Source organism: Tinamus guttatus, unplaced genomic scaffold (assembly GCF_059628265.1).
Source record: "Tinamus guttatus ecotype Peru unplaced genomic scaffold, ASM5962826v1 Tinamus_guttatus_pri_ptg000652l, whole genome shotgun sequence".
Taxonomy (NCBI): domain Eukaryota; kingdom Metazoa; phylum Chordata; class Aves; order Tinamiformes; family Tinamidae; genus Tinamus; species Tinamus guttatus.
Window position 1 is genome coordinate 2066172 of NW_028289186.1, and position 15483 is coordinate 2081654.

General features: G+C 45.4%; 1 protein-coding gene across 4 annotated transcripts in view; it reads right to left on the minus strand.

The window, feature by feature from the left end:
• Nucleotides 1-15483, minus strand: part of RERE (arginine-glutamic acid dipeptide repeats) — a 166538-nt gene that overhangs the window by 74193 nt on the left and 76862 nt on the right. For all 4 annotated transcript variants that reach the window (XM_088536182.1, XM_088536184.1, XM_088536183.1 and 1 more), the window contains 3 exons: nt 6230-6335; nt 5448-5544; nt 2805-2909 (listed from right to left, as the gene is read on the minus strand). In XM_088536182.1, the coding sequence (XP_088392308.1) occupies nt 2805-2909; nt 5448-5544; nt 6230-6335 (308 nt within the window). The remainder of the gene's footprint in view (nt 1-2804; nt 2910-5447; nt 5545-6229; nt 6336-15483) is intronic.

The window sequence follows — 15483 nt, forward strand, 5'->3', positions numbered from 1 at the left end:
TGGCCCAAACGACTTTGGTGCCGTATCAGCCCGAAAGCAGAACCCCAGGAGTTAGAGATCCATTTCTCTAAGCCCATTTTGGTGTGGATTTTTATATAATTATTAAAATACGAGGCAACTACTCCATTTCTGATAAAGCATGGGTCTCATCCTGCCATTGGTGGAACCCAAAGGTTTTACCTCTCAAAGATTTTACTTGATTATCTTTAAGTACTCCGCATAGGATGACTGTTCTTTGTCAGATGCTTTAGTGGATGTATGCACACTCTTGGGAGCAAGGAACATATTTCAGCTCTGCTTACTAGCTTGAATAACCCTCCATTCAAGGTGATAAAACCCCAGCATCTATAAAACTAAGCTTTTATTCTAACGTGAGAATTTTCTCAGTGATGCGCAAATTACTCAAGTGTATCATGTAATCATTCGCCAAAGCCTGGAGAACAAAACATGCTCTGTAAAGAAAAAACTTATCCAAAAACCTGCAAGTTCTACTGCTAGGAGACCCCAGAGCAATCAACAGGACCACGGCTGATATTTCCCTGGCCAAACCTAGAGCCAAGCAAGCTTTCACACTGAAAATACGTGGAATTTGCCTTCAACTCTGGGTGCTCCGCGATTCTGTCATCGTAGATCCACCATACCAGGGTTTCGGGTACTCTGCAGGGTTTGGGGGTTTCTTTTTGTTATTGTCATTTAAATAGAAGACACAAAAACCTACAAAACAGATTCCCACTGCACTGGGAGCGTTTAAGAATCATGGCCAAAAAGCGAAGAAACAAACATAAAAACCAGCACGTTTTCTTCAGCAACAGAGTAAGCTAAAAGGCAAACACACAACTATGAATTCAGCGTGGGTATCTTGCACTCAACACAAAGCAGCATTCATCAGTAAAATTATGTCTTTCTGGATGCAATCTACAGCCCGAGAGTGTTTGCTCCAAGATCATGTCCTACCACCCACCACACACAGCAGCGTTTCGAACCTCTTCTCCAACACGCTATGACTTCAAGCTACTATTTTCCACCCCTCCACATGAAACAAACCACTACGCTGGAAAAACAAAGTTCCAGACTAAGCTAGCAATTTTGTTTTTATTGACAAATTCCTGATGTGTTTCACAATACTTCCACTGCAAGCCAAAGGGATCTGGATTTCGGCAGCCCAAGCGTGCACCAAGCACACAAAGATATCCCAGTTGTCACAACCTTCCTTGCTCCTCAAGCCAAAAAAGCCACAGACTCAAGAGCTAGCATTTAAAAAACAGAAGGAAAATGAAGAAAAGCACGTATTTTGAGAGCTAGCTGTTCTGAGCAATTAGCTGGCCACTTTAAGTGCTTCTCTTTCGCATTTCATTGATCATTTCAGGCTCAGTGATTTTCTAATATCCAAAAGAATTAACAACTGCTACTTCTGTGCAGACGGTAGGTTGAAAACCGCACTGGTAACTTTAACCCACACAAATGGAATTTCACAGAAGTCATCCATTTAACACCGATCTGGAACACTAATCCAATAGCTCATTTAACTCACTCCCTCAGAATTAAAGCGCAATAAACACAAGTGACAAAGTTACATATGGGGTCGCCTATGATGGATGCCCAGCAAGGTGCATCGTGACCAACCTGGCAGATGCAGCATCTTATCAGCCTGCTTCAGCAGAGCACAAATGTCACAAGAATGTTTTAATATGTTTGAATGTTGAATGTGTTTTAACATGGAGCTCTTCCTGGCCTCATATCCTGCCTCAGCCACACTAGAGTTTAGGACACTTCAGTGTAAGGCACAGGAACCTCCAAAACAGGCAATTACAGAGATCTGCCCACACAGGGAGGTTCTCCCTAACTGCAAGCAGTCACTGCTTGGCTATGCCCCAGAGCATGAAGATCTGTATCTGTATTGAAACCTGTTTATCTACAGTGTAACAATAGATATATTTATTTTTTTATAGGCCTATCTAATCCCCACTTAAAACTGTGCTCATTCTCAACAGTATCTTTACAAATCAAGTTTCCCAAGCTAATTATGCTTTCTGTGCTGAAAGAAACAATGCAACTTGGAGGGCACAGTCCTTGCTGAACACTCTGATGAGTTATTAATCTTTTACTGCTACTACTACTATAAAAACAGGCCCCTAGACAGCACATTCTTCAAGCCTTAACAAGGAAAACAGCTAGAATTTCCAAGGCATCCTGTGTTTCCAAAACGACCCAAATGACAAAATAGAAGTGCTTGGACTTTCAAGATAATGAAGGGACAGGCCAGTAGCACCTTTGCAAACACAGATGATGGAAAGTGGCTGGACAACCCTGCAGCAGATTCAGAGAACTCTATGAAATGCCAGGGCATGTTGAACATACCTGCCTAAAGCAGGAACTGTTACTAAAAGAGCCCACACGGGCATTTCCATATGCAAGCAAGAACTTCTGAGAAATTACATGGAAAGTCTGTGTCAACAAAACCCCAACATGGCTTAATGGAGATAGGTATGTTTTGTGCAAGAAGTAGGAGGCAGCTGAGAATTCTCACTAATGTTTGCAATGTTAAAGAAAAATCTGAAAGGAGACTTTATAGTAGCGCATTATCTACCCCAAAATGCAACTGAAAGTCATCACTTACTGTAGAATTTTGTCATTTATTGTTAGTTTTTCCTCTATACAAACTCAAAGGGAACATTTCAGCTTCCCCTTCGTATTCCCTCCCAACCCCTTTCTATCAGTATCATATTTGATTTTACCTTCCCTTCAACAGTTCCTACAGGCTCAGATTTGTGGTAAAGTTTGTCTTTAAAAGTCACTTCACTTACCTTGTCTCTGGATTATAGCCCAGTATGTAGAAAAATGAATCCACTCGGGCTTTAAACTCTCTAGCAGCAAATATGTCAGAGAAATGGGAGATATTACACTTCCCCCTGAAAGAAAAAGAGGAAATGCTATTAGAATTCTATCTTGGATAACAGCTATTTTCATTAAAAGCCACTGTATTTTGGGTAAAGCCACACGGCATCCCTGTGCTCTCACAAATGCCTAAAGTTGCACAAATACCAGCCTTTGACACAAACCTCCACAGAGATTCCTCCTGTAGAGGCAAGGGAGGAACATGCAGTGACAGAGAAGGTCTCCGATGGCATTTGGCAAACAGGGATCGATTTGGACTCAGTCAGCATGCAACCCCGGGGCGCTCCAAACGAGGCAGATACGCTAACAAGTGATCCTTAAATATCTTATTTTCAGAGTTTTTACCGTCCTTTTACAGTTAAGTGTTTAAGGAAGCATTGGAAATGCTACTGTTCTAATGACTTATTTGATATTGTAGTAAGATTTGTCGTTCTTGGGTGAATGAAATTCTATTTCCACCAGTTCACCATGGAGAAGATGATTTTACCCAGATGCTTTTGCCTACCCTTCCCAACAGGGCTGAGAGTTGTGGTGTACAGAGAATCAAGGCAGGACGGGGACCAGGACCTGCTTCCCTTCCCCATCTTTTCCCGGGCAGGAAAAGCTCCTGTTCATGCAACAGCAGCTCAGACTTTGCCTTGTAACATAAATCTCCTTTATACCCGACATCCACTATGACAAGGAAAGAAAAAACACTACGAGGGACTCGGAAGGCGAGCAAAGTTGCTGACTGTTCTCCCAGGAAAATCAATCTGGCTCCGAGCTGAGGCTGCAGAAACGTCCCTGCGGCCGCCCCGTTCCCAGGCATCTGCTCTCGTGGCAAAAGGCAGCGCTGGGTTTTGTGCATCTTATTCACAGCACTTCAGACAAGCAGGACTTGATATTCCTGCCACGAAGCTCTGCCAGATATGGGAAAAAGGCCACAATTTATTACCCACTTCCATAAGGATCTTCCATTTAGCTTTTTGCATTTGCTAGAGCAGAAGTTCAGAAGTTACAATCACTGGGTTTGTTTCTTGTTTGACCAGAACCATTTATTAGCAAACGGCATAGTGATAATTTGATTTAATCATAAATCAGAATTGTAAGTCAGTCCTCTTTTCAGATATCCCAATGCATCTTTGCCTATTCCAGGGTCTCAAGCAAACTATAAGAACCCCCCAGGCTCCATCTTTTGCACACTGACAACTCCCAACAGGCACTAAACACCAGGATTCAGAAAATAATTCAGCAGAAAGAATATATTCTAATATATTCTAATCTTCACTGGAAAAAGTGTATGCTCCAATTATCAGCATTTGTAATGACTGTCTACAAGACGTTATCCTGTAAGAATGATTAAATCACGAAAAACCCACAACGGACAGTAAAACTGCAGCCCAACACACTGAAACCAGAGTGAAATGAAGCACCCGTGACATGTATTGCCAAATAAAAACGGCAGAAAAAGACTGAGAAAATGACCCGGCTAGCATTTGAGCTACCTTGCCTCTTTTTGGAAGGGAAGTTGTTTTTCACTGTGCTTGGGACATGCACATATTTGATCTTTACGTTTTCTTGAAATAAGAGACCAGAAAAGATGCAGAAAGTTATAATATTCCCAGGGAAAATTCCACCCACATGGTTCAGGTTCTCAGTGTTTAAGCTGACAACTAGATTTCCAAGACTGATTCCACCACGATAGCCAATCTCCTGTTAACTTGTTATCTACTTCCCAACCACGTCAATTTAGAATCAGAAACTCGGAGAAGGCGCTGTGGAGTTTTACGAGGTAACAGGATGCCATCAGACTCTAAGTTTAATCAAAAACCTTCTAAAACAGTCTAAGAAATAAAGATTTCCACCCCTTAACTCTTGCAAGAAGCATTTGCAGCTAGTTTTTCTTGAGGTAAGTGGCTTCAGCAAAGTGACTCTTCAAATATCTCCAGATGGTTCTACTGAAATCCCATCTGAGCATCATCAGGGAGATTATTCAGTTCACATTTTGGCCATACCTATGGATGCTTTGGTATGTGCTCAAAATTAATACCTCACTTTTCTACTCGAAAATATTTTCAATATTTTCGAAGAGGACCAGCCTGAATTAAAAACTTCGTGGGGACAGAGAGCATCAACCCCCAGGAAGGGGCAGAGAGCAGAGAGACCAATATGGGGCTCTGTTACCCCCAATTTGTACAGCTGTTTTTTAAATGGAGGCCAATGATGACAAGTGTCTCGAAGCAAAAGTCTTTAACGCCATTTATCAGGACCAACAGTCACTTTGCAAAGAAATGTTTTTGTTAATGGTGAAATCCGACACAGAGGAGGCAAGGATAGCGTTTTTGCAGGAACTAGCAATAATCTAAATTGGCAATGATGGGAAACAATATCTTCTAAGCACCACCGATTAACTGGGATTAAAATGAGGTTTTAGAATTACAGCTCCTTTCTGAAGGAGACCCGATAACACAAGTTAATTACAGCGTGCGACGAGGAGGCCGCTGAGCAGATGCTAATGAAGCCCACGGGAAGCAGGAGAGGCTCCTCGCCCAGCGCGGAGCCCCTGAGCTCACCTGAGGGCAGCAGCGTGATAGGTATCGACGTAGTCGGAGATGAAGAGCTCGCGGTTCTTGATGACGGGGTCTGTGATCACCAGCTCTCGTCCGGAGTCTGCCAGGGAGCAAAACACACCAATATGTGAGCTGCAGCGGGACAGCGGCAGCCCTGTAAAATAGCTCAAAGTTTAAGGATGTTTTAGATATATATTTGCCTACGTTAACACTACACAAATACTGATATCCAACATTATTAAACAGGGTTTTCCATGGCGCAGGATGCAGCAGCATCCAAGCACTTAATGCATTAACGATTTACAGTGCCTGGCAGGTACAGGAGGAGCCCGACCTCCACTTGACACAGTGTCCCAGGCAGGAATTCTCCTTTGCCACGTCCGAAGGGCTGTGCTGCTGAGAAAGCTTTTCTAGAGGCACAGCCAAGGCCACCTCGCGTGCACACTTTCAAACCTAATGCCCACGGTGCCATCGGTGGCACTTCCAACCGTGGCTTTACAACCTTTTGCTGTTATCAGTTTCCCTACCAGCTCTTCTTCCAAGACTATTTCACGCAGAGGATTTTTCCTCCCCTCAGCTCTCCTGACAATATTGACCACTAAAGCCCCCTCCCACCTGAGAGGAATGAAGTTATTTGCTGACTTATGGGTGCTGGGTGACACATGTTTTAATAAAGTACTTTGAGCCCCAAACTCTCAGCAACACCTCAACAGCGCTAACTACTCAGTTCTGATTTGTCTGAACCCAAATGCCAAATTCAGAGGCCAAGTGAGGGCCATTCTCACCGTTCTCGTTGTGTCTGTCCTGCACCAAGTGCTGGTAGACCGAATCCGGGACTTCGGACTGGCGGTAGTACCACTTGACATTCATGAGGAGATGGTCCCGTTTGCTCTGAAAAACAAGGTCTAGAGGCATTACTAACCAAGAAATGAGAGCGCAGGCGACACAAGCTTCCCAAGGACAGGGTTCCTTTTGACACAGAAGAAAACCAGGTGAGACCCCAAAGGGAGGTGATGCTGCTAGGACATGCGACATGGCAAGTGCTAATGGCAGGATGACTTTCAAACTAAATGAAGACAGCAAGAACCAGACGTGTTTTCACACAGCTCTATCTCTGCGGGTGACCTGCAAATACCACCATATTCAGTCACAAAAACCCTTACCAAGAAAGAAGGGCAGGGATCAGCAAAGGGTTGCAATTACCACCCCCATACAACTGCCGCTTGGGCATTTAATTGCTACAAACCAAACCATTTCGGCCAAATACAAAAGGAAAAAGAAAATACCAACAAAAGCATTAACTCAGTGCAATGCTAACAGTTGGAAACCAACAGATCCCAGGTTTTCCCCAGAGGACAGATGGTTGCAGACACAACACTGAAGGTTCCTTATTACTTATTTTCCACAAAGCAATAAGATGTTGCATCTTAATCCAACTAATTGCAGACCTGGATTGCTCACATAAGGCAAACGGAGATTTACACAAGCCTGTATCAACCGCAGCTGGGAATCCACAGCATATCCACCCCTATACACCCCTCTGAAGGGGTCTGTTTAGGTCAGGTTATTGCACAGAGCTGCTTTGAAGCCCTCAGTAGCGGATACTAAAAGAAGGGGGGAAGGCCTGGCGGGAAGGGAACATTCCTGAGGGATGAGGCAGCTCCGGGCGCCGCTTGGGTTCCACACCGTGGTCCTCCTGCCGCTTCTCCAGACGCCCTTAAAGCATTGCATTTAAAAACTGTCACATATAACCAGACCGTCAGCTTAATTAGTAGAGCAGCGTCTCCCCTCCTAATGAAACGCTGCCATTAAAGGTGTTTCCTGAAGGCGCCGATTCAAAGCACATGTCATACTGCAAGGGAACGGCTAGCGGCAGCATTGTGCCAGGAACGGCCGCGCTCGCCACAACATCCACCTCTGTGTTACACAGGGGGAGCCGGGACTGAAGTCTGGGGGGGACAAAATCGCCTGATGCAAAACAAGCAGATGAAAATGAAGACATTTCTTGGATTTCTGCTGCCTGCTGCTGCCGACGGCTACCCTGGAATAACTTCTGCCCCTCAGTCTTCATGAATCATCCCTCTGAATACCGGAAAGAGGAAAATAATTGTGGGTCTGAATGTTTGGTTGCTGCCTCGTGTCTGCAGCGCGGTGTGAGGTGACACACACGTGAACAAATATTTCTCTGCCAGGTCCCTTGGAATTTCTCCGGGGGCTCTCCCTGGGTTACAGAGCCTTGGGAGCTCCAAGGAGCACTTTCTGGGACACTCATAGCCCTTCAGTGCGTGCAGATGTCCCTGCACTGTCTATGAGGGTGAATAAGGAATATTAGTGTTAATATTAGGAATATTAACACTCTGGAAGGGCCAAGTATTCCCTGTTCTGCAGTATTTTATCATCTCACTATTCAAAACCTTATTACTTAGGCAGACAGAACATCTATACTTAGATGGGGGCTTTTTACTCCTTTAGGCATTTTATTTTGGCAGGGACATACTTGTCTCCCACGCCGAAATTCCAGTCTCAGACTCAATGCCCTCAAGGAGGCATTTCTGACCCATCGGTGGCACTGGCCCTGCGCCCTCCTTCCACGTGGAGGGCACCGGGTTTGTCAGCCAACTTTCTACACCTGGGATGTCTTTTGCAGGGCAGAGCCCATGCCGAGGTGGCAGGACACCCCAAATAAAACCCCAAAAGCACAAATCCCCCACGCACACAGGCAGACAAAGGAACAAGTGTCCCCTGGCTAATGAAGTGCTACATTTTTACACCTTCCCATCTGAAAGCTGCAAATTGCCGCATGTCAGATGCCGCCTTTCAGGAATCCCAGAAATGGCAAGTGCTTTGAAGTGTCTCCGGTGGCTCCGAGAGCCTCCCCAGCTGCAACCCCCATCCTCCTCTTTAAAGCAAAGCCTGCCTGCTGCTGCAAGACTCTCAAAGCACTTGGTATATTTGCAGGGGTGTTTTTCTTTTTGAGTAGGAAGCTATTTGAGACACCCGTTTGCTCAAACCCGCAGGCACATTGAAGCCTTGCGGGTCACACACTCACCCATGCAGAGAGGCAGGAGGAGGAGGATGGGGCAAGCGCTGAGGCCTCTTCCACCCTCCTGGAAACACGGCATTCCTGCCCGTGACAACCTGCATCCCGAGAGCTCTCCCCTTGTCCCCCCGGAGCTGGAACCAAACGGCGCCAACGGCCCCGGACGCCCCGCGCGCTCCCGCCGAAGGGTTTAGGCAGGATCCGGCCTCGCTCGCCCTGTTTGGACAGAGTGTTGAATCCCGGAGCTCTGGAAGCAGCAGAACAAGCGCCGGCGCTGACAGATGGGCCCGCCGGAGTCGGGCAGCGGCTGCTATTTCAAAGGAAAGCAGCAAACAGCAAAAGGAAGAGGAAGTCTTTTACTTGCAAATATGTTTCCAACAAGGATTTCTTTTTGTCTGTTGGAAAATAAAGCCAGGTGATTAATTCTGGGCTAACAGATTTCTTTGTGTTATTTTAATAGTATGTTAAATATTTAAACAGTCTCTCCACTGTTCAAAATAAAGGCCTTCTACGTCGCCACACAGAAGCGCGGGGCCCACGGAGCCAGTTTTCAAGCGGACATGAGATTTTGTTATTATTGTTACAAACCGACCCCCTCTTCTGGGGCAGAAAACATTTATTCATTCTCAAAAGGGGGAAGGCAAAGAAATCCAGAACAGGCAGAAAAAAAAAAAAAGGTGTGCAGAGGGAAGGAGAACATAACAGTGAATAAAGCAGGATCTAATGATGTGGCAAGGATCTTTTTTCTTCCCAGTTCTCAGGATACCTTTTCCCAAGCTGTTTTCTGAGTGAATAATAACAGCAGCTGTTTGAGCTGTTTCTCCAGAGCAGAAATGCAGAGGACATTACTACCAATAAAGCACGCTATTTTTGCAGCTTACTTCATTTAGCTGCATGCATATTAGCAGCCACCCAAATTAATTCTCGCAGACACAACACCACTGTCAAAAGCGAGAGCTATCAATATTCAGCAAGAAATACAAACGTTAAATAAGGCCATTAAATCCAGCAATAGGCTGCTTAATCCCTCCTGCCCCTGGAAAACAGCAGCCTAAGGAGGGAGCCCTTTTGGCTCCCGTTTTCTCACCCTGCTCCAGCCAGCACAAAACCTGCAGCCCTTAAAGCCGTGAGCGTTATCTAATGACTACTGCATCTACAAGAGCTTTTCTAATAGCAACATGCCTCGATGGCTTATCTGGGAGCACAAGGCAGCCCACAAAAAGCAGCAGTTGATTGAGCGCAGTAATGGCAGGCAGGAAATGAGAAGCTTGGTTAAGCCCCGGATAATCGATCCGTGTATTCAGTGAAGTGGGAGCTGAGCTGGGAATAAGCTGCTTGGGGTATCAAATATTGCTGCTTCCAGGGGAAAGGCCTGTTTCTGTGCTGCGTGCACGAGGAAGAATTATTTATTGACAAAACAATACAGGATTTTTTTTCGCCGTGTCTCGTTCTTGACATTTTCAGATTGTTCACAGCAAAACACCCCTCTCGCGCCTCCTTCCTCCACGAGTTTAACAGATGAAACTGCTTTTGGAAGCCATGAAAGCACTTCAGTATGCTGGAAATTAATTCAGTCCTGTGTACAAATAACCCAGAGATGCCAAACAAATCCACGGCCCTCTCCTTTTCTCCTCGAATTCCCAGGGTTTACACGCACACAAACACTCCTCTGGCTCCGGGCGGCCCCGGGAGCGGGCGGGAAACGCAGCCCTCCCAGCAAGGCGGCTTTGATGAGATCCCTGGTGCCTTGTGCTCAATCTCGCCTGCAGTTTCCACGGGGTTTATGGCAAAACTGTTTACAAACAAAGGCAGAAACGTTACCCAGCCGGACGGGTTGTCTGTAAACAGGAGCAGAGAGGGGCAGCAGGCCCCATAGATGCATCAGCAACCCCAAGTGACGCCCACGCAGCTCTGTCCAAAAAGCAGCAGTTTGCTCCATCCTTAGAGCAATTTTAAGGGCAGGTCCTGCTTTGCAAAAGCCCCGATCCCACACGAGACCTGGCTGCTGTTGTGCACATCAGGGGGGAGCCAGGCCGGCGAGGAAAGGAAACAGAGGGAACAGATCAAAATGCCAACAAAATCCATTAGGCAAACGGTCATTCCTCCCCGGGAGCCAGGCCCAAGCGTAACAATAGCTCTTAATAAGAGACTTACCACGAACCAAATAAAAACCAAGCCAGGCCTTTTTTTTTTTTTTTCCTCCCCCAGATTTGAAAAAGTGCTAGAAAGCAACTGCCAAGCAGCTAAACGCAGTATTTAGGCTTCATCATTTTTAACATGCTGTTACAGAACGGGGAACTCTCCACAAACCTTATTCTTTGACAGTGCTTCGGAGGCAACGAGCATTAAAACGAACCCTCCGGCCGCCTGCTGAACCCCAAGAGTGCAGAGCTGCCAGTCAACAACCTGCTGTTCAATTACTGCCTGGTTTAGATGGAAAGGATGTCGTTCTGCAAGGGGCTTATGTGCAAAGCAGAGCACACGTCACCAGAGACACGAGCACGAGGGATTGTGGAGACGGGGCTGCAGGGGGGCTTGCAAGGGGAGAAGCTGCAGGGGCATTTCCAAACCGCCCAGGCTCTACCCAGCGTTTGCAGCAGGCTCCCCGGCCACCTCTCTCAATGGCAAAAAGCTCCAAAGTTTTCCATTCCTCTGACATTCCATCCACATTCACGCCCCACAGTGTTCCAAGGTGTTTAAGCTTATGCTATGCCCTTTCCTCTGCACCTATTTAGGGCCTGGTGTTTTATTAGGGCCTTCATGTGGTTATTTATAGCTGTGGAGCTCACAGAAAAACACAATTACTAAGTTCTGTGATTAACCAAAACTTCTAAGTCTGAAGATGCGCTAAAAACTAAAACTAAAATCTTGGACTAAGCTTAGTTACCCACCTTGTCATCAATGAACAACCAGCATCAGCTCCTGTGTTGTAAAAAGGGATGAAACGGGGACCAAAGGAGAGACGGCTCTGTACAGCCTTTTACCAAGTTATTTGGTGTTTAACCCACAAATAATCCACAAAACAGAACTGAAAACAGCCTTCAAGTAGAAACGAACACTACTCCCTTCAGGTAGTAACCAGGAGAGATTCCTGCATTTAGAACACATTATAGCATTTCCTCTATAAACCTTGCAGCTTTGCTAGAGACAGAGCTACTCGGTACGCCCAGAACCGGTGAGTTACTAATTTTGGCATAAATGAGTAAATAGAGCAACCGTCCAACTCCAGCGCAACCCTAAATGGCAGCACAATCTCTCTTAAGACCAGTTATACTTAAAACCCAACTCGCTTAAAATAAACCTGTGGGATCTTTCAGGAAGGCGATGGTCCCTGCTTACCACGGCATTTAATCCCTTGGCGGTGCCTTGCTGCTCCGTTTCCCTCTGGTGCTCCCCGAATCCCACCCGTGGGTCACGGCGTCAGAGGAGCCGAGCGAAAACGCCACGTCAGGCCGCGCTATTAACGAGCCCCAAACGAGCTGCTTTAATTACAGCTCACGGCGCTCCAAGACAGTGTCCCCCTTGTGCTCCTCGCTTCTTTAGCGCGAAGCGTGTGCGACCAGATGGGCCCAGCCAGGCTTTTTATGTTATTTTTTGCAAGCCACTTCTCCCTGTGGTGCCCCAGGACGTTACATCAGACCTGGGCTTAAAAATCTTCACAATCCCCAAGTGTTGCTTCATGTATATACAGATATAAGGGACATAATTTCACTTTGCTGCCCAAAAACACAGACGAAGCAACGCAAGATGCTGTCCCATCTCAATTATCATGCCTACAAATATCACGAAAGCCACGTACAAGAAAAGAAAAGAAAGAGGGGGGTAAAATTCATTAATATCCTGTATTTAAGATGACTCCTGAAGAAAGCAGTCAGCAGTACTTTGGATCATAGCATTTGTGTGCACGCTCGCTGCCTCCCCAAGCTCCTCGTGTCTTTCTCCCTGCAAGAAATTTGGTTGCTGACACCGTATTGACAGGGACCCTCCTTAACACGGCGCGATCGGCTGCAAATCCAACACGGCCCGTGTCAAGCACCACAAGCAAACAGTTACCTAACAACTAATGGCATTAGAAATGCATTTAGCTAATCACCGAATGCATGCTCTGGTAATTAAATTCCATTACGGCTTTTTTTCCTTAAGTATTAACCTAAAGAAAAGCGAGGCTGAAATGAAGACGGCGTTCAGACTGCACCTGACATTTGCCATTAAATGTCGTTTTTAGTCAACTGCTCAAACGTAATTGCTGAGCCACAGTTTCTATATTGCTCCCATTAAAACAAGCGGCTTGCAGCTGAGGGATGTTTGAAGCCAGAATATGAAGTTTAAATAGATTTTTCACCTTTTAAATATCAAGAGGCCACGTTTTCTTGAAACGCTCGCTAAGGGGGTTGTCTTTTAACAGAGAGATAGCAAGAGCTGGAAGGATAAAACAATCCCCAGTTTACTCTGCAAACCAGTGATACGTGGCTGTTAAAATATCACCTAGGAGCTGGGGGATTTTTTATGATGGAGGAAAAATTCAAATACTGCCCCAAACTGGCCTGCTTTTACAGCAAGCTCTGTTTTAAAATTAGAAAAGAGAAGAAAGAGCCAAAATCTTGCAACTTGGCTGTTTTACCACAAAACTAAGGGCTTTTACAATGAGAGCACAAAGTATTTAGGAAATAAATGCCTGGAAAGTAAACGCTTCCTTGTGTGGCTTCTTGGAGGATGGAAACATCTGCTAATGAAAGAGATGGCCGGGCTCCTCCGTGTTTGCATCTTCTCAAAAGCTGCACTGTCCTGGAGAAGAAGCTAATATTTTAAGCCTGAAAAAAAACCCCCACAGTTTTCCACACTTGTGTTCCATGAATTAGCGTGTTCAGAGATTGCCTGATAAGCACGGTCATGATATGGCCTTAATTAAGAACATCAGTAATTACTGTGAAGCAAACCAGAGCGGCTATACGAGAAAATGGGGAAACAGCCTTAAATAATTTTCAAATTTGAGAAAAGACTATGAGACACTATGCAGGGAATTTCTACTGCAGATTGCTGCCATATCAGTAGCTGGCATTAGCAGCAAAGAACTTTATATTTTTCCTTGTATTTATATGCAAATCAGTGCTAAATAAATACACCCCAAACCAGGTCCACAGGCTGCAATTTCATCTAAAGCAGCAGATTGGAAAGATGGCCTCCATTCATCTGGAAATAGCGAGATATTGAAAATGCTAAAAGCAGAAATAACTACACTGGAGAGCAAAATGGACGTGTTTACTTGCTATAAAAGGAAAACGCTCAAAAGAAAAGTTGGGAGAAACAAAAAAAAGGGGGAAAAAAATTTCTCAAGTGCTAAAAGCTGCCTGTGAGCGTGCAGACGTCCAAGAATATCCACGAGGAATTGTCTAGTGAAACACACACATTTTTGAAGCATGCGGGACACATGTGGGCCGTCCCCGGTCGAACGGGCGCTGAAGGGAGCGCAGAGGGCCCGGTCGGTGCAGACCCGGGTGAACGGGGCAGAACCACGAAGCTACCAAGAGCTGCCACCTAAAACCACGTCGCAATTTCGGTCAGAGGCACCAAAACGCTTCCAGACCAACTACTCAGCTCCCCCACAGAATTCCAATGAATTTTGTTATGGGACACACTGGACGGAACCATCTTTGGCAAACGCGAACGCTCCCGGTCCGAGGCCGGCGTGTTTTGCTGCCGTGAGTTTCCATCCTCCCCCTTGCTCGAGTTTATTCTAAGCTTCTCATCAGAGGCAATTTTTAAAGATTTACTGAAAACACCAGGACGCCCATGCAGAATTCTGTGTGCAACCATCGCCCATAACTGTGGGAGCTGGCAGAGCACCTTCAAAACAGAAACAGCTCACATAGAAACACTTGGTTAGGGTTTTTCTAAAATTTCATTAAGACAATGTGCAAAACTGTATTTGACTGGGTAAGAGATACCTTGTTATCCAGAGCCCAGTTTTCCTTGACCTGATACAGTTTTCTCAGCGTGACTTGAAGAAAAAAATTTAGAAAATTGTCTTGAATGTCGTCACCTTAGTGCTTGATAATAGTGAAGAGGAGACACACAGGCTGGCTGTGAACAGATGGAGCCACCTGAGCAGTCATTACCTTGGAAAATTTAAATAATATTTCAATAATATATATGCACTGACACTGCCTACGCTATGACAAGCTATTTTCCAATATTCAAATTAATGAAATTTAGCTTACACCGCTTATAGGATGATTGCCAATGAGCAAAATAATACAGTGTGCTACACAATTACATAAATCTGGCCACATTATATAAATGTGGCCACACCAGCGTCCTTCCGCAGACATTTGGAACAGCTCTGGTACCAACACGTAAGGCACTGGAAAACGTCAGGACTGGAGGGACAAGCACTGTGAAATAATATAGCTTATTTGGGGGGAAACACTGCTCAATCTTGTCAGGAATAGAGCAGGAAAAGCCGCCAAGGGCCGTGGTTTCTGCGCAGGTTTCCTGACGCGCGTTTGCTCTCCGCGCCTGACATTACATATTAGGCACCTCCTTTCTGCCTCACCAGGTCCTGAGGTTCACACGTATCAAAGCCCCTAATTGGGTTTTTTAAACATGAAGAATATGAAAGCACAGAGCGAGGCTGGTCCTTGTTAGCAGGCCCATTTCTGCCTCTTTAAGCTCAAAGAGAGCAATTCCCTTGAAAACTGTCACAGCGTTTTGGTGATCCATAAAGAGGAAGTTCAACAGCCCTAGGTCACTAATCATAACTACAGTAGAAATAGAGCATAAATTATGTTTTTATATTCTACAGTGGTGAATTATGTTTGTTCTTTTATCTTAATCACTCGATTCTTTCTCTAAATGAATCATTCCAGCTATGTTTGCAGCCAGTAGGGTGCAAGCAGCTGCAATTCCTTTTTCTAAAGTGATAATCCTAGTATTGATGTTCATTCTCCTTTCCTTTCTCCAAGGTTATGTTTAAATCCCACTGGAACCATCCTGTCCACG